This window comes from Dermacentor andersoni, chromosome 4 (assembly GCF_023375885.2).
Source record: "Dermacentor andersoni chromosome 4, qqDerAnde1_hic_scaffold, whole genome shotgun sequence".
In the NCBI taxonomy this organism is placed as follows: domain Eukaryota; kingdom Metazoa; phylum Arthropoda; class Arachnida; order Ixodida; family Ixodidae; genus Dermacentor; species Dermacentor andersoni.
This window is the reverse complement of record NC_092817.1, coordinates 150,605,650-150,629,853: the sequence shown is the minus strand read 5'-3', so window position 1 is coordinate 150,629,853 and position 24,204 is coordinate 150,605,650. Positions and strand designations below refer to the sequence as shown.

Genomic DNA, 24,204 nt, shown 5'->3' with positions numbered 1-24,204 from the left:
CTTCGTTTGCTGTCAAGCCTCCTACTGTTCACTTCCATGTTTTTCATTTAAAGCACACGCTGCTGTCGGCAACGGCGTTAACTCCACCTCTGACACCCGCGCTGATGGCGTCAAAGCGCGGAAAGCACAGCAAGGGTATAAAATATTGCATAATGCCCATTCCTGAAAGTCAGCTTCACTGCAATTTGTAGTGTTACGTGGTGAAACAAACCGAGAGTGAAATAGATCCATTGTCGTAGGACATACAATTCGTCGCTTAATTATACATGCATGCACTCGCCATCTCCTGATACAGTACAAGCACTGAGATGCATAGTAGGTTTACTGGCAGGCTTTTGAAGCTATTTCGGACATGGCTGTGGCGATTTGAGCCCTTGAGGGCATTTAAGTAGGTTCTAATTTTTTTTGGACTGCCCAATTTTTCAGATGTTCTCGCGGTCCCTAAGGAGTTAAAAAAAAACAGGACGTTCACTGTATTGCATTCCTTTTTAAGTTGCATGCCGTAGTAAATAAAGCACTTACGTTTTCTATTTGTCATGCTAGGAATTGCAAATGAAATTATGGGACTACCTCCAGCTGCAGTCGCACACTTCAGTTTAGTTGCTCAGCATTTATATCCAGAAAGCTTGTCTGCAATTTGTGGCTGCTTTTACATCTTATCTTGTAGGCTATGAATTTCAAGCTTCAGAAGGTTACTTGAGAGAGCTGAAGTTTTGTTGGGACTATTGTGACAATGCACCGTTAATGAGCAGCATCTCGTTAATCTGATGTCAGCATCCGACCAGGCAATTGCAGTGACTTGTATGTCTGCATTTTCAAGCTCTGCTCAGTTTAGACTGAAAATAAAAACAGGTGTTGAAGCTGAGCTTGGGCTTTTAGATGGTCGTCAGTCAGAATCAAGCTTCAGAGTCAGAATAAAGTTTATTACCGCAACATAATACAGAAATATACAGCAATATACAGGAGGTGGTCGGAAAGTCAGTGACTGTATTAAGACATCCCAATAATACAACCTAGCATTAGAAAGCAAAAATTGGCTTGGTCATTGATCGTAGAATCTGTGTCACCAAGCATCTAGAATGCACCACTCGCAGATTAAGATGTAGCATGTATATTTAGTTGTGGCTCAAACATGATGTGTGATCGCTTGTGCACGCCTAGACGGAAAAGAAAGAATAACAAGCTCGAAAGTAATTAATATTCTCGGAGGACGTCAGAGGCTAGAGAGAAAAAAACGAAATGGTCAAAAAGCAGGGAGGTGAACTAGAGTGGGTACCATAACTTTGAAAAACACTTGCCTTCTGGGGCTGTAGCTTGAACGTGGGTGCTGGCTCATTTCAGGACGGCTGTACAGAAGCACTGTATCCTGGTCTGCAACTCACCGCCCTACCGGCTGCCTGCGCTGGAGAGCCCAGTGTACGCCGGTCACTCAGTCGAGCAGCTCGCCGCCATCATGGCTGAGGTCGGTGCTTGTGCCAATTCAATGGCCGCAGGTGCAACACCAACGTGGATGAATGAAATCTTGGTGCATGTGAACTAGATTTGTCAGCGTGAACTTGCTTCTTTCTAGAACGCATGCCGAAGAGTGTTTTTATTTTTATTTTTATATGATGCGCTGCATAGCTTCGATGAGTCCATCCCCTCTCTTGTACCTTAGCCTTGAATGTACAAAAGTGTGTCCTTCCAGAGCAAAATGCAGATAACTTCCTTGTGTGATATTCAGTGGTCAAACAAAGGATGCTGCTGGAGCCAGTAGGCTTGTCTGGCAAAGCGGTCTTGCAGAAGCCCGCAAGGTGGAGAAAGTTTCAAGAAACGGAAAAATTGGCATCCACCTAACCTGTAGCACAAAGCTACAAAGAAAACCCAGACTGGTTTCTCATGTTGTGGACTTCCGCAGAACTGGTTTGTGACATTCAGTGCCCCTATGCTTCGAGTTGTCAATCAGTTTGGCCTCGTTAGTTTCCTACTTTGAACCCACAAGAAGTGTGTGTACATTCGATTCGGGGCACGTTAGAATTGAGCCAAGGCTGCAAATGAATCGACAGTGTCTCGACTTTTTTTTTTTTTCTTCTGCCTGTTGTTTAATTTGGCCTGCTGAATATTTTGATTAGTTACGTCAATCCTGTCAAGGTTGAATTAACAGAAATTTGCTGTATTCGCACATCCCTAAGAAAAGGGTACTGGAAAAAGGTTGGAATGTTTGTTTTTTTCTGCACACTTCTTTTCTGTCTGATCTCACGGAGTTAAATTATTTTAAGTTTAAGCTTGGCAATGTGCATTGTGCTTAAATATTAAATTATGGGGTTTTACGTGCCAAAACCACTTTCTGATTATGAGGCATGCCGTAGTGAAGAACTCCGGAAATTTCGACCACCTGGGGTTCTTTAATGTGCATCTGAATCTAAGTACACGGGTGTTTTCGCATTTCGCCCCCATCGAAATGCGGCCGCCGTGGCCGGGATTCGATCCCGCGACCTTGTGCTCAGCAGCCCAACACCATAGCCACTGAGCAAGCACACTGGGTGTGCATTGTGCTACATGCAAGTGGGAGAGGAACTTGTTGCTGCGGCTTCGATGTGCCCATGCTTTGTTTTGTCATTTTGCAGAGGCAAGTCAACTTTAGCATCCTTTCACCAAGGAAGATCCCAGCCCTGTACAAACTCTATGAAAAGGTTGGTGCACATGTGAATCGTTAAATCAGAGCTTATTCTGGTGTCCTTTAATTATGGAGGCACCCCGCTCTAATGTTTTTGAGTGGATGAATTCCTAGTGTGTCATGGAAAGTACAAGTGCTGAAGTCATAACGGTCTAACTGGCTGTGTCCATACTGGTAGCCTAAAGTGACATGTACTTGTAATGGCAGACAAGGAGGAGCAGTAAACAGCAAAATAATAGTTTCAGTGGGGTAAAATCATTGCGATAAAAGGTCACTGCAAGTGGTCATGCGCTCTAATGATATCGCAACGTGCAGTGCTTATGTTACAAACACAATGGTAAAAACTTGGAGTCCGAAATAAAAACAGTTTTAATGGGGGGGAATTAGCCAACAATTACAATACCGTATTTACTCGCATAAGGATCGCACTTCCTTGTCAAAAAAAATTGACGCAAATTCAGGGGTGAAATCGTTACGCGGGTTAAATTTCCTGCGAAAAGAAACATTTTCTCTTTTCATCCCGCGTTTGCTGCGGGATGACAACTGGTCAACAAGCAGGCGGCTGCCGCTGTCAGTGTAGGACACCAAAACAAAAATGGCAGCCGGCGGAGCAAGCCGAACACAATTATTTGTCTTCTCTTGAGTACATTACGCACATTGAAACAATTTCTTCTGTATCAGTAATGAATAATATCATTAATGTCAGTAAGTTTGCAACAATAACATAGCCATGTCCACTTTGAGGGAACAGAAACAGAGATGGGTGCGCTTAGCTGCCAGTGACATAGAAACACTTGGCGGGCATGCTGCGGAAACTGCAGTATTTGTCTTCACTGCTATCCTAATACAGCACGTTCTGCTAAGGGTGGGTGAATATCTTAGCTGCGTTACAAGCGTCGGCATATGAATAGGGTACACTTCTAACGTATCAGTGTAAACCTGGCCACTATCGTTGCCGCTCGCGATTTGTTGCGTGCCCACGAATGCAGATGAGAAGAATCGAAAGGCGCCTTTTATGTTGTTGTTCTTGATCAAAACCATTATGAAGCCTACAAATAATAAAGCCGAGGCAAGTTTGGTTGCAGCTTTTTTTTTTTTTTATGGAAGTACAGAAAGTGATGAAAGGAATGGGGCATCTGCTTAAGAATCTGGGGTGCGTGCAGACCGCTTGGTTTTTCTTCCAGAGTTGTTCGCGTAGCTTTTAACAGATAGTAAGCGCGATTATCATTAGCTAGACTTGGCACACAACATATCGCTGCAACAAGTTCAGGGTGCGATCACTACACGGGAAAGAAAATAAATTTAATTTTCACGACAAGATTCAGGGGTGTGATCATTGCGCAAGTGCGGTCATTATGCGAGTAAACACGGTTCTCCCTCATGCGAAATTTGAGCGTAGCTCTATATGTGCTTTCATTTCGTAATATATTTAGGCATAACACCGATCATTGCACCGACTGGTAGAGCCACAATGCACGGTGCTATGCAGTTAAACCTCGATATAACGAAGTCGGTAAAATCGGCAATTTGCTTTGTTATACCGAAATTTTGTTGTATTGAAATTCGATCTTTTATGTAACTAAGTGCAGTCGCTGATTGATTTTTCTTACACGGACAGGACCCACAGAATCTTCCAAATTATTGGGTAAGGAAAAAAAGTAATCTGAATCAGAAAACAATTCATCTTGGTAAATTTGGGAGTCGACGACAAATGATACAGTTTCGTGCCACCTACATCGACAATATCTTCACATCAGCGGTACGGATTAAGCAAAGCCAGCCGTGCTTTTACATTCACTCCACCCCTGCAACTGATGACGTCTCCCGCACTGGAACAGTGCTATGAAATGAAGAAAAGCGCCAGCGGCAGGGAGCAAATGCTTCGTCTCGCTCTAACGGGTCACCGAAACGTGATATTACACAACCTCCAATACTAAACGCACAGGAAGACGGCTTACATGGTGCAACACCATCTTGGCACGCCCGCTCTTTGCATATGCGGCAGATTACCTCTAAAGAAGGGTGTGCGGCTGTGTGTGCACTCGGCCGCGCTTAAAGCCACATGCAGCCACAGCCTTGACGCACACCAACTTACCCCCCCCCCCCCCTTTCCGCCTCCTCGCACGTGCTTTATCGCGTTATCGAGAGCTCACTCCCCTCCCCCTCTTTCCCTTTGCTCACACGGGAAGGTGGCATTCGTCAAGCAACCTTTTTCTTTCCTCACCCTCGCACACTTTCACTCGCACCTAAAGCATACAGTGTGCAGGGCGCAATAGGATCTTATGGCACTTGAACTCTATATGGCAGATGATGTGGCTCCAGTTCGGTGGTCGCTCTTGTTGTGCAGCACGGAATTTTAGAGGTGCGTTTGCAAGCAGCCGCTTGTAATTCAATCATTTGGTCATCTGCGTCCCTGGAAGTTTCTATCTATTATCTCTGCGTTCCTTTGTGGTGGCAGTGAAATTTCATTATATTGATATCGCATAGAAACACACTTTGTTATGTTGAGGCTCTAAATGCACGGTGTTCTATGGACAAGAGGTATGAAAAATTCCATACTTCGTTATATCTAGAATTTCGTTATATTGAAGTTCATTAGTATATTGAGGTTTAGACCTGCCACACAGTTGCCGCTTCCCAGCAACTGCAGCTTATGCAACTGTATTCGTTACTGGGAAACGATTGCAGTGAACACTGTGCGAAAAGGCTTTAAGGTGGCTTCCTCCACTTCCCTCCTCATGCTTTCTTCAAGACTATCACAGTCTTCTTTTTTTTTCTCCTCACCCTTTCACCATACTCTCCTCCTCCGCTTTCCGCCTAGCGCTCTCTTCGCTCACTATCGCCTTCTTTCATTCCCTGCTGTGCTCTGCGTTTGCTCGGTTACAGCGACACAATGCAGGAATGGCCGCCTAAGAGCTTCACTCTAAAATGTGTTTATTTCACAAGTGGCCAGAAAAGTTTGTGTGTATGCATGTATACTTGCATACGACCAGATCAGTCTGTATATTTCAGCCAATGTCACATCATTTTCAGCAACAGACAAAAGTACAGTTAATGTTTGCATTACACCTCAAGGTGTAGTTAGCATATAACACGCATCCCAACTTTACTGTTTAATTCTTTTATTTTTGGGGGAGGTCATACGTGCGAAAATATGGTAGCTTGGGCCACTAGGTACGGGTTTGAGGTCCTGATGCCATCATTGTCATTGCAGCTTTGTCATCAGACTCTCGTTCTACTGTTGTCACACGATCGCTGTCGCACAATCATTATGCTGGCATTGTCACACTGCCGTTTTATCACTGTCATCACTTCAGTAACGTCATCCCATTGTCGTCATGCCAGCGTCGTCATACTGCCTTCGTTGTTCCATCACTGTCAATCTTTCTTTTTCATTGTATTTTAATCATACTGTTGTCATTCAATCGTGATTATACCGCCCTTGTCATGCCGTCACAGTCGATAGTCCATATGCCTCCATTGTCAGACTGTCGACGTGATGGCTTCATGGTCGTGCCATCATGGTTACTCTAGCTTCATCATCCAAGTCTCGTCATGCCGTCACCGCCACGCCATCGTTGTCATACATGTTTTGTGATACAGTCATCGTCACACCATTGTATCATGCACTCATTGTCATCCCATTGTTCTCGTGCCATTGCAACGTCACCCTCATCACTGCATCGCCATATAGTTGTCGTCAGGCATTTGTTGTCATACCGTCATAAGGCTGCCATAGCATTAGAACAGCAAGATGATAAGTGTATGGTGACAATGGTGTGACGATGTCTGTATCACGAAACCTGTATGATGATAATGGTGGGACAACGACGGCCTGACAAGTGTTGCATGCTGAAGCTGGAGTGACGATGATGGCACGACCATTACGATGATGGTCTAACATGGAGGCGTGATAGGGACTGTCTGATGATAATGGCATAGCAAGGATGGCATGATCACAACTAAATGACAAGACTGTAGTACTAAAGCGCCAAACAGACGACACAAGAAGAGACACGGACGAGTGCTCGTCCGTGTCTCTTCTTGTGTCATCTGTATGGCGCTTTAGTACTACAGTAACATGCACCAACTAGCCCAACAAAAAGTTCTGCTGGTAAATGACAAGAGCATGATTACAGGACCATGACGAAGAAAGATTGGTGTCGATGAAATGAGGAAGGCGGTATGACAGTGGTGTAATGACAATGATAAAACGGCAGCGTACCAAGGACTGTGTGACGACGATGGAGTGATGACGATGACTCAACAGCAGTCGGGTGACAACGCTGGAATGATGATGCAATGACCAGGATGGCATTGCATCATGCTGTTGCAATCATGCCACCATTGTCACAGATTCGTCATCTCATTGTTCTCGTCGACATTGTCGTCGTTCCATCGTCACTACATCATCGTCATACAATCATCATGCATTTGTACTATCATAGGGATGCCATCGCAGTTGTTCCATCATCGTCATGTAACTTCGACATCCAACTCTCATCACGCTGTCATTTCACTGCAGTCATCACTTCTGTACTGTCATCCCGTCGTCATCATGCCGTTGCCATCATGCCACCTTCATTGATCCGTCAACGTCATTCCTTGTTCGTAATTCTATAGTAATCATGCTGTCGTTCAATCATGATTTTGCTGCCATTGTGAGCATTTCATCGTTGTCACACAGATGCTATCATGCATCCATTTTCATACCATTGTCCTCGCGCCATCTTTACCATGCCATTGTCACCATTCTCGTTTCTTCATCCAGTTGTCATCGTGGTCCTCATGCCATTGTCACCCTTCTCGTTTCTTCATCCAGTTGTCATCATACTGTGGTCCTCATGCCATTGTCGTCATAGTCTTGTCGGCTCATTGTTCTCATGTTGGCGTCACGTTGTCATCGTTATACCATCGTCATAATTTAAGAATGGACATCTCACTGTCGTCATGCCATTTGCGTTGTACGCTTTTGTCATTTCATCGATTTCCTTCCTCCTTTGTCATTCCATCGTCACTGCGTCGGCGTCCTACAGTCATCATCATGCCTCCATGCATATGGGCGATCTTGGCAGGTGAGTGCTATAGCAAAGCAGGACGACATTGGAGTATGTGGCATATAGCCAAAGCAACGAAAATCTCAGAATTTTCACTACAAATGTAAAATAAACCTGACTTCAGGAATACGGTCTGTCGCTGCATTGCTCGATTGCTATTTACATTACCGTCAACAGTCATGCGAGATGAGTTGTGTCATTCTTTTGTTCATTGACAGTCTGGTACTTCCCTTGCTTCGTTGTGGGCTTTGTTGGACACAACAAGAATGAAGTTGCCGTGATTTCAAGGTGGCTAGTCATTCTGAGTGGCAAAAATTTAATAATAGTAGACAATGTTACATCTGCAGTGCAAGTGGCATTGCTACTAAGATGTGCGAGTAGTCCACATTTTGGAAGACCAGTGCTTAGGCAAAGCAGAGAGAAAAAGAGGGCTCACATTGCACAATATGCGTGTCCCCTCTTTTCCTTTGCTCTGTCTAAGCACTGGCCTTCCAAAACTTGAACTATGCTACACTGACCGGCACAGATTTTTACCTTGCTGTAGTTACAAATAATCGAGCCCATTCAAATTTTTAGTCTAACCAATTGCAATGTCTGCGAACCAATTTGAAAAACTGTTATACAGCCTGCATGATGCTTCGCATCTTGTCTCTGCCCTTCAGTTCTATGCAGGATCAGTGCGCCTTCTGGACAAGTCGTGTTTAGAGACGTGGACACGTGAAGTCCTCATGAAAAGGGGATCTGTGTCATCATCTAAGGACGTTCATTATTTCTTGCCTTGCAGGCTGGTGGTGACCTACAGACTGCGCTGTGCAAAAACTATGCTAAAGACCGAAGGCATATGGTGCTGCTGCGAGGGTATCAGCTCCAAGGTGTGCATAGTACAAGCATATCACACTTTCGTATCCTAGTGATTCCGTGGGTGTAAGCGCTGTTTATGCATTGCACATTGTTTGCAGGAAGAGAACAAAGGAAAAACTAGGGAGTGGTCGTGATTGAAAATCATAGCTGACTTCATTGTAGCGTTGTTGGTTTGTGGACAAAATATTCCAAGTAGTAATTGAGAAGATTATTTTTTTTCCTTGTTTGTTCCCGCTGTAGTGAATGTCCATCTGCATCTGTAAAAAAAAGAAAGTTGTACTGCACATAACGGTTTTGTAATGCATTGCAAAAGTTTAGTATTTTCAGAATATGCAGCTTAAAAAGGCCTGTACACTGCGGATGGTACAAATACAGTTTAAAGTGGCCCATTTTTACTACCTGGTGATTAAAAACAAGAGGAATAGTAGTCTCAGTAATTTAATGTTGTATTTCATTAAGAATATGTGAATGGGGACACTGTCAGGCATTCAACAGTGTTGGCTGGCAAAGTGTTAGTACTACATTTCATTTAATTTCCCCAGTGCTTTTCTTGGCTTCATTGTCTGCTGGCTTCACGTGTTCACTACTTAAAAAAAAAAAGAAAAATCAAACCTCTTGGTTGCTCAGTTTCTTCTCTCTGTTCAAGGAAGGATTTTTTTAGAAATATATCTCATTTGTGATGCGATTCTCACTTGTTTGGTTTGTAGAGCGACCGGTGAGTCCCCCCATCGCAGTGTCCGAAGTAAAGGTGGAGCCGACACCGTCCCCGTCGCCCGTGGCACCCCTTAACCCCCGGAGCCCCGCAACCACACCCGCTGGTGTCGGGCAGAAGCGGCCTGCCGGTGGTTCGCCCCCGAACCCTCGGGAGGCCAAGATGTTCAAGCAACCCACCTCACAGGGTTAGCTGCAGATTTTTTTGTCTGCTGTTTTACAGCTACCTGTTAGCCTCTGTGTTTAGTCCAAGTTTTTGTGAGTAATTGTGCTCAATCAGCATCAAAAGTTTGCAAAATGCAGGTTCCGAAAAAGAAAGAAAGAAAAGTTTCAGCCCAGTTTTTACATGGTCATTAAAACAGTACAGCTACATGTTGGTCATGTCAACTACTCTGTTTATTTGAATATAGGCCGACCACATTTTTTTTTTTTTTTTCTGGAAATATTCCTTGAAATGATCTATATTTGTGACCAAAGAATCTCGACTATATTCACGAACAAAGCTAGCAGTAGTACTGAGGTGGCGAAGTTCCTCCGTCACTCACACTGTAAAGTCAGTCTGAAGATTATCCAGACTGGCTTTAAGAATTGGTGCATATCCAATGCATTCAACGGCACCGAGGACCATGTTGTTTTGGGGTGCCGGGGACACCTGTGAAACATCCAGCACAGATTACTTCTTGGCAGTTCCTACGAGGATGCAGCTTGTGGCATCGACTAGCGAGATTTAGTAGCCGAGCTTATGGCAAGTAAAGGTGCATCATGTTCACAGTTTTTTCGTATTTCTAAAATATTGGTCAACCTACATTTGAATTCGACCCGTGTTCGAGTGAATATGATAGTACAAATAGCAAATCTGAACTCTGCTGTGACTGCACATTGGGCTTGCTGGTACATCATATTATAGAGGGCTTAGTTGCAGTGCGTCTAATGCAGGACACTAGAGCAACACTGACACATGAACATATAGTGCTAATCTTCATGTCTTTGTTTACAGGATCAGTGCTATATAAAGTGCACAGACTTTTTTAAAATCGCCTGTGCCAGACTAGTCCTTAAGCTGAATTACACGAAGAGGCAGACATTACTTGCACGAGGAATTGAAATGCATAATTGTCTATGAGCAAATTTTCACAAATAGAGTTTCTAACTCGTTACTCTACGGCGTGTCCCACGTAACTGGAGCCAAAATTTTGAAAATGAGAGGTGCGTCGGAAGTGAATTGAACAGAACGCTTAAAATTCGCACTGGCCTATAGTAACTGAGGCAATTTTTCGCTTTCCTTATAACTTGCTCATTAGTAATTAGGTTTAATTTAACCGTGCTGCTCTCAAGGGTGCATTCGGTGAACAAGGTCAGCAGCATACATTTGTGCCATCATTTGACGGGAGCCACCGGCCGAGCTGCCTACAACCATCATAATGCCCTGCCGCTTGCCCGTCGCCAGTCACGATGCAGCCGACCTTGTTCACAGAATGCACGCTTGAGAGCAGCATGATACCACTGCACAAGTGCTGCGTCACATGGCATTTTTCATATTTCACGAGCTTTCTTTGCAACCCGGAAACAAGGACTACGTGATGCTTATCGTACAGGAAACAACTCGATCGGTGGTTTCTGAAGGTGCTCTACAAGTCTGCTTATCATACTTGGGGTCCTAAAGCAAATAATTAAAAAGTTCATTAATTAAACTTAGAAGGCCACTAATTAAACGTAATTAATTAGTGAGCTATGGGGAAGAATGCCTGAGTTACTATAGGCTATTGCGAATAGTATACGTTCCGTTCAATTTGCTTCTGACGCGCCTTTCATTTTTGCAGCCTTGGCTCAAGTTACATGGGACACCCTGTATAGCACATATTGCACTTCATGAATTGTAGCTGATGAGTTTCACAAGGTGCACCAGCTTGGAACGCATTCTTTTGCATAGACTGTATTGTGAATGTTTCTTTTTCCCGCTGATGTGTGAGCTTGTGTTTGCTTATAAGGAATGTCAAACATAACAGTGACTTTCATGTTTGAAGCAACTTTATTGTAATGAAACTCTACTGTACAAAGAGGGAGCAGTATTTTCTGTGCCAAAAATCTGTCACCGGTTCTTATCACTTCTGTTCTCCGTGTCCTGCCGCGGGGCACCAACAGCATCACCCATGAGCACAATGGGTGGCTCCCCCCAGCAGCCGCAGCTTCAATTCCAGAACCAGGGCGCACGGCAGGGCATTCCAACCCCACCTGCTACACACCTGGCAGCCATCAACCAGGTATGTACTCGAACTCATCATGCCCCCTCCTCTTCTCTCTCTCTCTCTCTCCCCCCCCCCCCCCTCCGTTCCACCTCGTCAACGACGCAGCCATGGTCCATGCTCGTGCATTATAGTGCCCCTCTGTGTTTGCCAAGCACGGGCTGTACTCACTTATCTTGGCAAAGTTGGTAAACATTTATTTTTTAAAGAGCACCAAAAGGAAGGTGGAAAAACACACAATCAGCACACAGGACAGTTGCTGACTGGAAACTGATCCTGGCAATCTGTACCTGCATCAGAGCAGCATCGGCATGCTTAGCACGTCGTTTGGTAGAAATCCACGTGCGCGTTCTGCCAAGTTTGGCTCATCTGAGCTGTATTTCAGTTTGATTGCCAGAAACAGATTGTTACTGTGAGCTAGCTGTCTAAGTATTTTAGTTTGTGGTTTACATTCCTTTCCTCATCATCGCAATCCTGTTTTTTTTGTTTTTTATGGTGAATCAATCATGCTTAAGGCTTTTACACTCGAACCTAGGCATAATAAAGTTAAAGGGGGAGGCGAAATTACTCTGTTATATCCGTTACATTGTTATATCTATTATTGCCCTTCACTGCAGCATGTGCGCAATGGTGTGCACAACATCAAACGTGCAAAGAAGACAGCCTCGCAGCCCACCAATGCGGCCACTTATGCAATGAAATTTGAATAATGCGACAGCAAAAGAATCTTCAGTTTGTGCAACACACTATGTTCTTGCACCTGATGTGACAGCCTTTTTGGCAGCTGTCTTCTGTTCCAATGTGACGGTCTTTTGCTTCTGCTTTCCACTTGGCTAATTCATATTGTTGGGAAACCAGCAACGAAGTTGAAGGCAACGCACAAAGCCGAAAAACCAGCTTTCCGTGACAGGTCAATATGGCTCGGGCTCTGCCCATATGAGCTGGACCCGAACCATTCTGACCCATCAGGAATGGCTAATAGCCTGTTTGGAATAAAAAACAGATTGGAATAGCCTTACGTTATAGGGCCCCTAGTGGGCTTATTTGTATATCTTGGGACGATTAGCATGTGTGTCATGCATCATGGCACATGTTCATGAGATCATGTGCATGCAAGAGAGCTACTTCACAGTAGCTTTGCTTTCCTTGCAGCCCAACCCACCTAATGTCACCCTGCGGCCCATCCCTGACGCAATGAACCGGACAACCCAGAATCGATCACCAGTCACCATTGGTGAGCACCATCATTCGCAAGTGCTCTCTTGGGTATCATATCAATCTGCATGGTCCCATGGGGTATTAGGCCAGTTGAGACCAAGCTGGGTGCCTGTTGTATTAGGAGTTCTCATTGCAGCCTTCAGCAAACAGAGTTGCATCAAAACTGCATTCTTGAATCGGAGCATTAACGTAACATGGTGCCTCCCACAATTTGGGAGGTGGGGTTATGATGATTGTTGATTCTGAAAAAAAAGAGTACTTACTAGGTATTGTTGTTTAGATGTGCATTAATGTAACCCTAGGTCACTGAAAGAAATTTGGAGCCCTGTACTACAGCGCCTCTCATAGATCCCGCATTGCTTTAGAATTTTTAAATTCTGTTAATGATGTTTGCACAGTGCTAAGGACATAGAGGTCTGTTGAGCACCCGCAACTGTCAATAAGCACTTCAGCTCCGCCTCTGCTGTCCTTGCGCTCTATGACGGTTAACTTCAATAGTGTGTGGATTGAAGCATCCGAGCCTGTGAGGACCGGGCTGGTCCAGTGTTTGTTGTCTGGTGGCGCCCGAGTGCTGGCAAAGACAAAAATCGCCTGAGCCCTGGCGAGGACAAAGCTTTGAGGGCATAACAGCGAGGAGAATAAAGACAAACAGCCTCCGCTTTCTCTGCCTCGTGCATTGTTTCGTTTTCACTCTGTGTATTACCCAGGCATGATGCACGAGGCCGAAAAACCAGACTGTCTGTCCTCATTCTCCTCAACGCACACCCTCTAAGCTTTGTCCTTGCCTATGCTCGGAGTGATCTTTGTCGATGCCAGCACTGGTGCACCACCACAGCTGTGTTGCCCTGGCTGCAGTGTGGCCACAGGTGCTTCTCGTTTGCATCACTCCCAAGCAGGAAGTCCAGCAGGGAGCGTGCGTCTGCCCTGGAACCAGCAGCCGCCGCAGGGCGTGGTGTCACCGGTGGTGTCGGGTGGCCCTCCAGTGTCCACCCCTCCACCCCCAACGCAGACAAGCATGCCCCTACTGGCTAGCCAGCTGTCCAATGCCCCAATGGCCAGTGGACCCCCGCAGCAGATGCGGCCCACGCACCCAACACCTGTCAGCTGTGCTACAGGGCCTCAGATGCAGACAGGTGAGGGGGGTTGCACTCTGTTTCTTTTTCTTTTTAAAGCGAAGCTTTCTTTGCCTCTTCCCCTCACTTTTCGGGTACTGGCTGCTGCCTGCTGGGTGCTGGTCTGCTGGGTGCTGGTGGCCACTGTCTTGCACAATTGACCTGTACCAGATATAGTGCAAACCGAGGCAGCCCGGAACGGCAGGTGATAAATGTAAGCGTTGATGTGAGCTCCGATAACAACACGCCGTCTTCGTCATGCCATCATCATCATCCTGTCGTCATTTCATGACGTTCACACCATTGGGGTCATTCCTTCGTTGACGTGTTGTCGTCCATCCGCCATCTTTACTCTGTTGTCGTTACTATATTGTCATATCGTTGACATACAGTCGACTCTTGTTACAACGGACCTTGATAATCCAACAAAAAACGTCCATTTCGGCCGAAGTCCGTAATATCTGAAACTCCTCACTTCTGAAACTTTGGTGGCGATGTCTAACATTAATGGAAAGAGTGAGTGACGAATGTACAAAGTAAAAAAAAAGTTGCAGTTTTGCCTGAAAGGCAAAACTGCAACTGCAACTAGTAGACAACTGCAACAAAAACAAAACTGCAACTGCAAATTAGTAGACAACTATGTGAAGTACCGTATTTACTCGCATAATGATCGCACTCGCGTAATGATCGCACCCCTGAATTTTGTCTTCAAAAATCTTTTTTTTTTTTTTCTTTCCCGTGTAGTGATCGCACCCTGAACTTGTCGCAGCAATATGTTGTGTGCCTAGTCTAGCTAATGATGATCGCACTTACCATCTGTCGAATGCTACGCGAACGACTCTTGAAGACCTACCAAGAGGTCTGCATGCACCCAACATTCTTTAGGGGGAACGCGGCTTTCACATCAAGCGTCGACTCTTCATGAGCCCGTGTCTAGGCTTCTCGTGCGTCTGCACCTCGAACTGCGCGACTAAACACATCAAGTGTCGACTCCTCGCACCCGCGACTAGGCATTGCGCGCATCGGCACCTCGGACTGTGCGGCTAGGTACTCCGCACGTCGGTACCTCAAACTGCGCGACTACGCACATCAAGTGTCGACTCCTCGAACCGACGACTAGGCATTTCGCACATCGGCACCTCGAACTGTGCGAATCAAAGGGCAGAGACCCAAAAAGTCATCTGTGAGCAAATACAGCAAAAATTACAATCCTGGTGCATTTTGAGAGATGTGAACTGCTCCAAAAACTTTGAGAGACATTTTCTCAAAAGTGTGTTTTGGGCACTCTGCGTTTTCTGTGGAAAGGGTAGCATGGGTATGCCTGAACCAATTTTGATCCTGTTTGTTTTCATGTATTCCCTGAAGTGTGCTTGAGGGTATGACAGTCTTAAATATCTTGCTGAGGGCTTAGTTTTTATTCTGCATGCTAAGTTGTGAATGACAAGTTCTGGTACAATTAAAAAAAGGTGAACATGGTGTTCTGTGTAAAAAAATATAAAGCAGTTAAAAAAAATTTGGAACTGTTGTACCCTGTAGTGCTCTTTTCTCTCTCCTTTGAAACCAGCACATTGTTTCTGGGGGTGAGAAACAGAAAAGTTAGTATTTCGTTACTCTTTTCCAGTAAAACTGCATCAGTATTAGAGAAATAAATTGTTCATTTATTGTGTTAATTGTTGAATTTAATCATCACTTATCATAAGCATGGAGTAAAATTCGCGAGTGGAACGACAGTCCTTGTCTGCACATTGCTCACGTGTTGCCATTCACACTGTCCATTGTTGCACTCGCTTTGCTGCAACATGTGGACAAGTTTCTTGCCCGTACAAAGTCAATGACTCTGGTATACCAGATGACACCCTGTTTTATGCCAGAGCATTCTGTGAGCATCAATGCCACTTCAAACAACATGTTCTTTTCGTAGCAATGCACCCATGAATCAAGGGATTCATTCAGTACCTTGCACACTCATTCTTTTATTAATTGTTGCCAATTTTTGTCCCACAGGCTTCAGGGGGCCCTCCATGCGAATGGGCGTGCCGCCAGGAGGCGCCTCTCCCGGCGTGGTGGGACCAGGAGGCAACCCCATGGTTGGGGGTGGTGCACCCGTACCTCAGCAGGGGATGCCCCCAACAGGACCGGCTGGTCCTCCGCCCAGCACACTGGCTGCACAGCTGAGCCAGATGCCCCAGGGAGGGCCCCCAGGGGGCCACTTCTCACCCGGACCGCCACTTGCCCAGCAGCAGCCACAGCAACAGCCTCAACAGCAACAGCAACAACAACCACAGCCGCCCAAGGGCCCTCCGCAACAGCCACCTCAGGGGCCCCCCATGATGGGAGGGGGTGGACCCCCTCAGGGCATGCCACCCCAGCAGCAGCAGGCACAGCAGCCGCCGCCCGTGGTGAGTAAAATACACACGCACGCACGCATGCGCACACACATGAATCACAGACACCCACCTAACTGCAGAGTGCAATTTGGCATTGCCATTGTGCATGCATCGTAGATAACTTCTCATGAAAGTTTACAGAGGCTGAGAAGCAAGAAGCCTTTTATGCAGCAGCCAGTGAAAGGATGCTGGCTTACTACGTGTGGCAAGCATACAACTGTAGCACAAAGCTACATAGGGAACCCGTATGGGTTCCCTTTGTATCTTTGTGCTACAGTTAGGCGGATGACAGTTTTTTTCCTTTCATATTCTTTTGTATCAATATCAATGTCTGTTGAATAGAATCAGGCGCATTTTTCTCTCTGAAGCTGAAGAAGTCTCAAAGTTATGTTGTAGTGAATATCTTGAGATTTTCAATTTATAGTAGGCCTGTGTTTTATGGCAATCTTTTATTGCATATAAAGCTTTCCTTTCCAGTTCTCCTCCAAAATGCAGACAGGTTTTCCCAGGTTTTCAGGTAGGAGGGTTTTGTGGGCTTTCGTCAGCTCGTGAAGCTCAATCTTTGCGACATATGGACGGCACATCATGTGACTCGACCATCACTTCATGCATTGCCATCACTGCTCAGGTCGACCACAGTTAGGCCAATGGTGCCTTTTCACTGTCAGGTTCATCGTCACTTGCCTCCTGTGTAAGGCTCTGAAATTGGGAGAGCCACGGCAAATCTTCGCGAGGCACCCTCCTCTCATTGTCTATCCGCTGTCCGTGCAGATGTCTTCAGCCAGCTGGTCAGTGCACTAGTCACATGGCACTCTCGCGCCCACTGTGTAAATCTAAAGCTAGTCATGTGACGGGTTGCTAAAAGTTACAAAAAGAGACCGATGTGCCTCTACGAATGGCATCAGGAACAAGACTGTCACATACGAAGTACAGTGTGACAAAGGTCACAGCCATAAATAATGTTAGCGTCATCTTGCTCGCTTTTGTCGTTGAGGTGGTTTCTTAGCTTTCTTAGTATCGTGCAGCTGTTAAAACCTCGTTAAACCGTACCCGCTTAAACAGTAGTTCCGTTTTAAAAGTAGTAAAGTCAAATCCCCAACTCAGCGACCATCAAACATAATGTGTTTTGTATCTGCATAAATCGTACCAGCTTATTGCGTACGTATCGGTTAACACATGGTGTTTCCACTCTTGGTCGGGCAATCACGGTGGTGCGTCATCCCCATTGGCCGGCCCAGCAGAGCAACAAGCCTCAGAGATCAGAACAATGGCCTCCAAGCGCCCTGTGCGTTTGTGCATGAAAGCACATCAACATCATTTCAGCACCGTGCCCGCTATGCCAGATAGCATTGTGGCATTGTGCAAGCTAGGACTCACGTCATGCCGAAGCTCGGATAAAAAACACCAGGTACTCGGCATAGAAGAAAAATTGAGCATCGTTCGTGCTGTTGAACGTGACGCAAAGAAGTCAGCACTGGCATGCAACAAGGATCTACCGTTGACTACAGTGTGTGGCGTTTGGAATGCGAAGAAGTTGCTCGGCAGCGCTGCTGTGACCGCAAAGAGATGTTGGCTACGAGGTTCAACTTTTCGCCATCGTTGCCTCTGTTGTTGCCGAAGTGTCGCCTAACGACACTGATGAGGACAACACGAAAGGTGACAACATGGGCAATTCAGGCCTGACAGTGGCAGACGCTGCACGTTACGTCAGCCTCATGAATGCAGTCGTCACAACGAGAACAGCACCCCGCAATGAAAAAGGTGCCCCGCGACTTCTGCAGTGCAACCGCGCGCATGCACGAAGAATATGCAACACCAACGAGGAATCTGCCATGCAAGTGTTTGCCGAGAAGAGCCGTGTTTGGGTCCATCGGCAGCCATACCATGTGCATGTGGACCAAGTTCATCTGTGCAATAGACTGACGTGTAGACAGAATGCTCCGATACAGTCTACGTGTGTTTCTATGGCTAGTTGGCGCAATCTTCACACATGATATTGCGCTTTCCGAAATACATGCTGCTTTTGTCAACGTTCCATCTGTCCACATCACATTATCGTTCTGATCGGCCCTGCTGACCGATAAATCTTGTAACGACAGAGACCTCGCATTGTGGAAAGGTCGCATGCATTAAGGCGGCAACCACACTGGGTCTTACACCAGATATACCGAATATTCAAAAAATCAAATAGTAGGTATTCAAGTTGCGAATGAAATATGAGGATTCACTGTACGATTCGTATTCGTATATATGAGTATTTGCACACCTCTACTTACTACTTCTACATTTCAAATAAAACAACAAACAATTTCCCCTGTGCTTTTCCTTGCTTCATTATCTGTTGGCTTGCTATGGTTGTAAACAAAGTGTGTCAATCATTTTTAATCAGTCACAATCTGCTCACCTGTCTACTGCCTTGTTTCTACAGGCAGGTCCTGGAGTGGTGGGCCTGAAGGAGCGGCGAACAGTGTGGCAAGGCCAAGTGGAGTACCAGGACAAAATTCCGGGAAACCAACGCAATATCTACACTCTCCAGTGCAACATCTCCACCAGCGTCATCAACGGCGAGCCCGAAGTGTGCGTACTCGTCCTCACTTCTATTCTCTTAATGGTTGCTGCAGACAGCCTTCTGCTCGAGTACTTGGCTTACACCTCAGTCAGACAGATATATTTAGTGCTGTCACTTTGAACGAGTGCGGTTCGCATTACTGAACACCATGTTGGCTGCTCAGCGACAAAACATCCTTCGGAATTGACGGGAGGGGTGATTGGGGGCTACAAAAAAAGTACTCAACGTGATTAGTTGTACAGTAAAAGCTCGTTAATTCGAACTCGTGGGGGACTGAAAAATTGTTCGAATTAAGCGGAGTTTGAATTAACGAGCGGGCGGCAAAAAAAAAAAAGATGGCCATTGCATTTGGCTGCTAGGGCCGAAGCCAAAATAGCCATATCTGGGATCGTCATCGAGGAATACGCACTACTACTCTTTGAGGTCGGCGATTGCGGGTATTAAAATCATGCGAGTCCAAACACCAAAGGAAATAAAGATATCCAATCAATTTATGCGCCTGGAACTAATGATAAATGTACCCACGTGAGCGTCAGGCTTAATGATGAAATATGACACTATTTATGCTTCAAAAACATGTTTATTAACAAAAGAATAATGATCGAAGCATATCAACATGAAAAATAATCTGTGATTTGCATTTGTTTGCGCTTTCTTCGCCGCGACTCGAGAAGCATTGTCTGCAACTTGCCCAACATCTCCAGCGCAGCATCCGAATTCTCATCGGTGGAGAAATAGCGCGCAGCCAGATCGAGTCCCGATGCTGCTTCACATGCGCTCGGAGGAGGCAACGGATCGTCCTCTTTGTCGGACTCATCGTCGCTGTCAGGCGTGCTCGCCGCGCGTGAGTCGTGCTGCTGACTGGACGCAGCCTCGATAATCTCGGCGTCAGTTAAAGGCCCCGTTGTCTCCACGCCGTTGTCTACGTCGACAAAGCTCTCGAAGTCCACACCCTCCGATAAAACAGCGTAGGCAGGGTCCAGCACGATGGAGCCATCATCTTGATCCACTTGAACATCAAAGTCGGCTGTGCAGCAGGCTTCTGTGGTTTCACTGAAGCCACACTTGCGGAAACAGTTAGCGATAGTGTCTGCCTTGACGGCGTTCCACGATGTTGCCAGCATGTGGCAAGCTCCGAGCAGGTTGACATCATACGGCTTCCCGCTTTCCATGCATACAAGAATCCGTTCTAGGAGGTGGCGCCTGTACAGAGTCTTTAGATTTTTAATAATCCCGAGGTCCATAGGCTGCAGCACAGCAGTAGTGTTTTTTGGCAAAAATGCCAGACGGATCGCCTTCAGTCCATTGATGTCACAATGCGCCGAACAGTTGTCGACGAACAAAAGAATATTTCTACTATTCTGTGCCGCGAACTTTCTGTCTAGTGTGCGCAACCAGTCCGTGAAGATTGCTCGCGTCATCCACGACTTCTTGTTCGAAGTGTACTCAACAGGGAGAGTCTTCACGCCTTTAAAGCAACGAGGCTTCGCTGCTTTGCCTATCACGAGCAAGCGGCACCGTTCCGTGCCCGTCACATTCGCGCACACTAGCACGGTAACTCTTTCCTTGCTGCGCTTTCCGCCCGAGCACGTATCACCTTTATAGCTCACAGTCTTGTTTGGGAGCAACTTAAAATAAAGTGCGGTTTCATCAGCATTGAAAACATCGCTGAGCGGGTAATCGGTAAGATATTCCTTCAATTCACCTGAGACCCAATTTTCGCAGGTTTCTTTGTCGACTGCGGCTGCCTCTCCGCAGACGTTCTTAAACGTCAGCCCGTGGCGGGCCTTAAAACGTGATAACCAGCCTTCCGATGCATTGAAGTCGCTGATGCCCATTTAGTTGGCGAAGTCCGCTGCCTTCGCAGCAATTATGGGTCCACTTAATGGAATATTCCTGCTGCGAACATCCTTTATCCACGTAATGACAGCAGTCTCCATCTCGGGGTGAGCCGACGTCCGTAGTCTTTTCCGCGAGGGCTCAATCTCCTTTTGGTAAGCATCGATGATAGAGTCCTTGTTCTTGATGTAGGTAGACAACGTGCTTTTTTTTGATGCCATACTTCTCGGCAATCGCTGTCTTCGTTAAGAGACCACATTCAACCGCCTGCAATATTTCAACTTTAGTCTTTAAATCCTTTGCCGAGTACTTTCCACGGCTCGCCATGATCGGCACAGTCGATGAGACGTCAGCGGCGAGATACCACACAAACGAGCAAGCTCATGCAAAATGCGACAAGAAAAGACTACATACTCGTGCATTCCACCGATCGCAGCCGCCGCAGCGCAACGAAAACCTGAAACGGCTTGCTCCGGAGCATCGGCGGCGGCGGCGCCCGCGCGTCGCAACAGTCGCAACAACAACAACGCCGGAGGCTCCAGCAAGGAAATTGGCGGCTCGCCTCGTGCGTGCAAAAATGCGCGCTGGCTTATTTATTCTCGTCGCTGTGCATATTAAAAAAAAAATTTCAATGCATTGTACTCGTTACGAGGCGACTTCTATTTACGAGAAGCAATGTCGGCTGCCGGCTCCTAGTTCGAATTAACCGACGTGAATACCGGTACGTTCGAATTATCGGGCGTTCCGGCCCATTGATATACATAGGGCTTTGCAGGGACCCGGGCATCAGTTCGAATTAACCGGCGGTTCGAATAAAGCGATTTCGAATTAACGAGCTTTTACTGTACAGTCGGCTTCCGTTAATTTGACCCTGACAGGATCAGTGAGATCGATCTAATTATCCAACGGGTTGGAATTAAGCAACGCGAAGAAAAAAAAACTGCAAAACACACCACTTTCGGCAGTACAGTCGATTCCCTTTAAGACGAATTCGAAGGGACCACAAAAATTTGTTTGTCTTATCAGGAGTTTGTCTTTTCAGAAGAATAATTGGCAACACAACCAGGTTCGCCCACATATCCTACTTCAAAACGGTAAATGGAGTAGACTTACAACAAGGGGAAAAGGACATAAAAAGCATTTATTTAGCTGAACTTAATAAAAAAAACTGTCTTCAAGTGGTACTCTTGCTTGGTTTCAACCAGTCCTTGAGGGATGTTTGTCGCTTCTGTGCAAATTAGCAAGCAGCCACAAACGACGTCGTCTCACCTAATTACCTTAAAAATCCTTCTGTGCCTTCGTGCGGCTGGAAAAAGTTCACTAGGGAGTTCAAGCAAGCATTTGCCACCTCACAGGTCATCGTTGCAGGCTCTGAGCTAGCGCAAGTATGAAGGAGCACGCTGAGCGTGTGGCAAAGCAGCGTTACCTAGAGGAAAGTCTAGGCGACGCTGAGCGAAGTGGCGCAGAAAAAACAAGGCTAAGCGTCACAGAGGAAGAAGGTAGACGGAGGCACTCTGGGTTGGCCTCCTGTGGTAGTTGCTGCAGGTTTTGTTTACGATACGGATGTACCGGGTTCGCATCGTCCTTATGCACTGTATGCTGTGTGTGCAAGTGAAAGTATTAGACGGTGAGCCGACGATGGCGGCTCAGTGCAAGGGAGGAAAAAAGGAAGAAGCATGCCATCTCCTGTTGCAATTACGGCACCGGAAAAGGGGAGGGGGGTTCTACTTCGGCCGTGCGGGCTCTATCTTGAAAGCAATCTGCTTTGGGGGCACAGTTTAGGTGGGCCGATGGCTGGTAGCTTTGCGTATGCTGTGTTCTCACCACTCAGTTTGCATTAAAGCGACAAGACAGCGCAAAGGTCACTTTGCTCGCTGCTGCTGCCACGATTCCTCACGCCACTGTTTTGACAGCGAGTGTCTTCAGTCATTGAGTGTGATGTGTTCATGTTTGTCTGTTCGTTAGTAAGCAAATGGTTACAAGAGGGCGTTCTACTCCGGTGGCTGCTGCATATGGCGCAGTCGCTTGAGCCCTGTCTTGAATACGATTTGAGATGCGCACAGTGTAGGCGTCCTGGCCACAGAGTAAGAATAGCAGGAAGTGAAACTATGGGCCGGTGCTAGTGCCCGTCGTGATAATATCACACTGGGTGACGAGGAGACACACAGCTTCAGATGTGCTATTGCAAAGTGGCAAACGTTGGCGAAGCGCCTCTTACAGCGCCACAAGGAACTACTTTTGTTGTCCTTTGCGGTCGAAGTGGAGCACGCGTAACCACAGTCTCCGAAGGCGCCCGATGTCGTCTGCTTCTGGCCGCTTGCACTGGGTTGTCGGATGACGCCATAAAGTTTTCGCCAGCGCGGTTCGCACTCAAGGAATAAAATACCTGTAGACTGTTTTAGCGTAAATATTTCTTTGGAGATTTATATTTATGATCGCATGCTTTTTATACAGTAATAAGAGCAAGGAACTAGCGCACTTGAAAGATCAAACGATCTTCTGTCATGGCCAGGCACATATAGAAAGAGCAAATCAACAACCATAACCTTGCGCGTATAGAAAACTGCACTTGGTGCTTCTCAAATTTTTTGACGTAATGAAAAACAGGAATTTGTTCTACTTTGTTATCACCCGCCTTAAAAAGTACCAATAAGAGTATGCAGTACATAGCTATTGTGCGGTGTGGGAGATATGGGGGGTTCTCCTCCGTACTCTTGGGACAAAGGAACGACAACACAGTAGTGCAAACAGTCACAAGGGCATTTATTGCACCTTTCATAGATCAATGCCAGCTAGCCGAGTTGCTATCCCCAAAACATGCCGATGGGCGCGCGACAAATCTAGAAGTCAGACTTACCGCGACCGCATTGCGAGCGAATATGTTCGCCCCATGCTGGATCCCAACGCCTAGTCGTTCGCGTGTACAGTCACGCCAACGGTGTCCAAGGCGGCCACGCGAGACGGTCTCGCAGAAGCATGGTCGGCGCACGCGCGGGCGGCACGTCCGTCCCGCTCGCTTCCCGAACCCAAAGAGCCCAAGCGCCTTCCCTTTCGGCGCCCAAGTAACCCCGCAGCAACGCGACACTCGCGCCATCTCCCGCACTGCGCCTCAACCACTCTGACCGCCGCGGGCAAAGCCGCCCTGCAGGAGACGAGCTATGCGGGAAAACTAGATCTCAGGGGAGGCGTGAGAGTCGCGCATCCCCACAGCGGCAAAACAAAATTTAATTATATTTCTGCAGCATGTTTGGGCAGACGTGCACACACGAAACAGCAGAGTGGAGCAGAGTCTGCCGCTCGCTTCGAGCAGTCAGAATCATCCCTTCGTAAGTTCTGCAGTTCCTCCGCTGCTTTTCTACGATGTAAGTGTTCACTTTGTATGCATTCACTGATTATCGAAAGTGGGGTGCAGATGCTTTGTCCCAAACTGTAACAGCGAATATAAGTCCTGTACGGAATTCTCAAACTTTCAAAGCTCCAAATGACCTTGAATGCCTGCAAAAATGTGGACGAGAGCTATAGAAAGCGAGGATCGAGAACGATGAACGACT

The 24,204-nt window shown here is 46.5% G+C and overlaps 1 protein-coding gene across 9 annotated transcripts in view; it reads left to right on the top strand.

Moving 5' to 3' along the window:
* LOC126537915 (mediator of RNA polymerase II transcription subunit 25-like) overlaps nt 1–24,204 on the top strand; it is a 105,657-nt gene that overhangs the window by 10,319 nt on the left and 71,134 nt on the right. For 8 of the 9 annotated variants that reach the window (XM_055074539.2, XM_055074535.2, XM_055074538.2 and 5 more), the window contains exons 5-13: nt 1,342–1,462; nt 2,607–2,672; nt 8,498–8,585; nt 9,282–9,473; nt 11,428–11,546; nt 12,681–12,762; nt 13,640–13,879; nt 15,863–16,257; nt 18,674–18,822. In XM_055074539.2, the coding sequence (XP_054930514.2) occupies nt 1,342–1,462; nt 2,607–2,672; nt 8,498–8,585; nt 9,282–9,473; nt 11,428–11,546; nt 12,681–12,762; nt 13,640–13,879; nt 15,863–16,257; nt 18,674–18,822 (1,452 nt within the window). The remainder of the gene's footprint in view (nt 1–1,341; nt 1,463–2,606; nt 2,673–8,497; nt 8,586–9,281; nt 9,474–11,427; nt 11,547–12,680; nt 12,763–13,639; nt 13,880–15,862; nt 16,258–18,673; nt 18,823–24,204) is intronic. The other variant, XM_055074534.2, reaches the window with a different exon arrangement.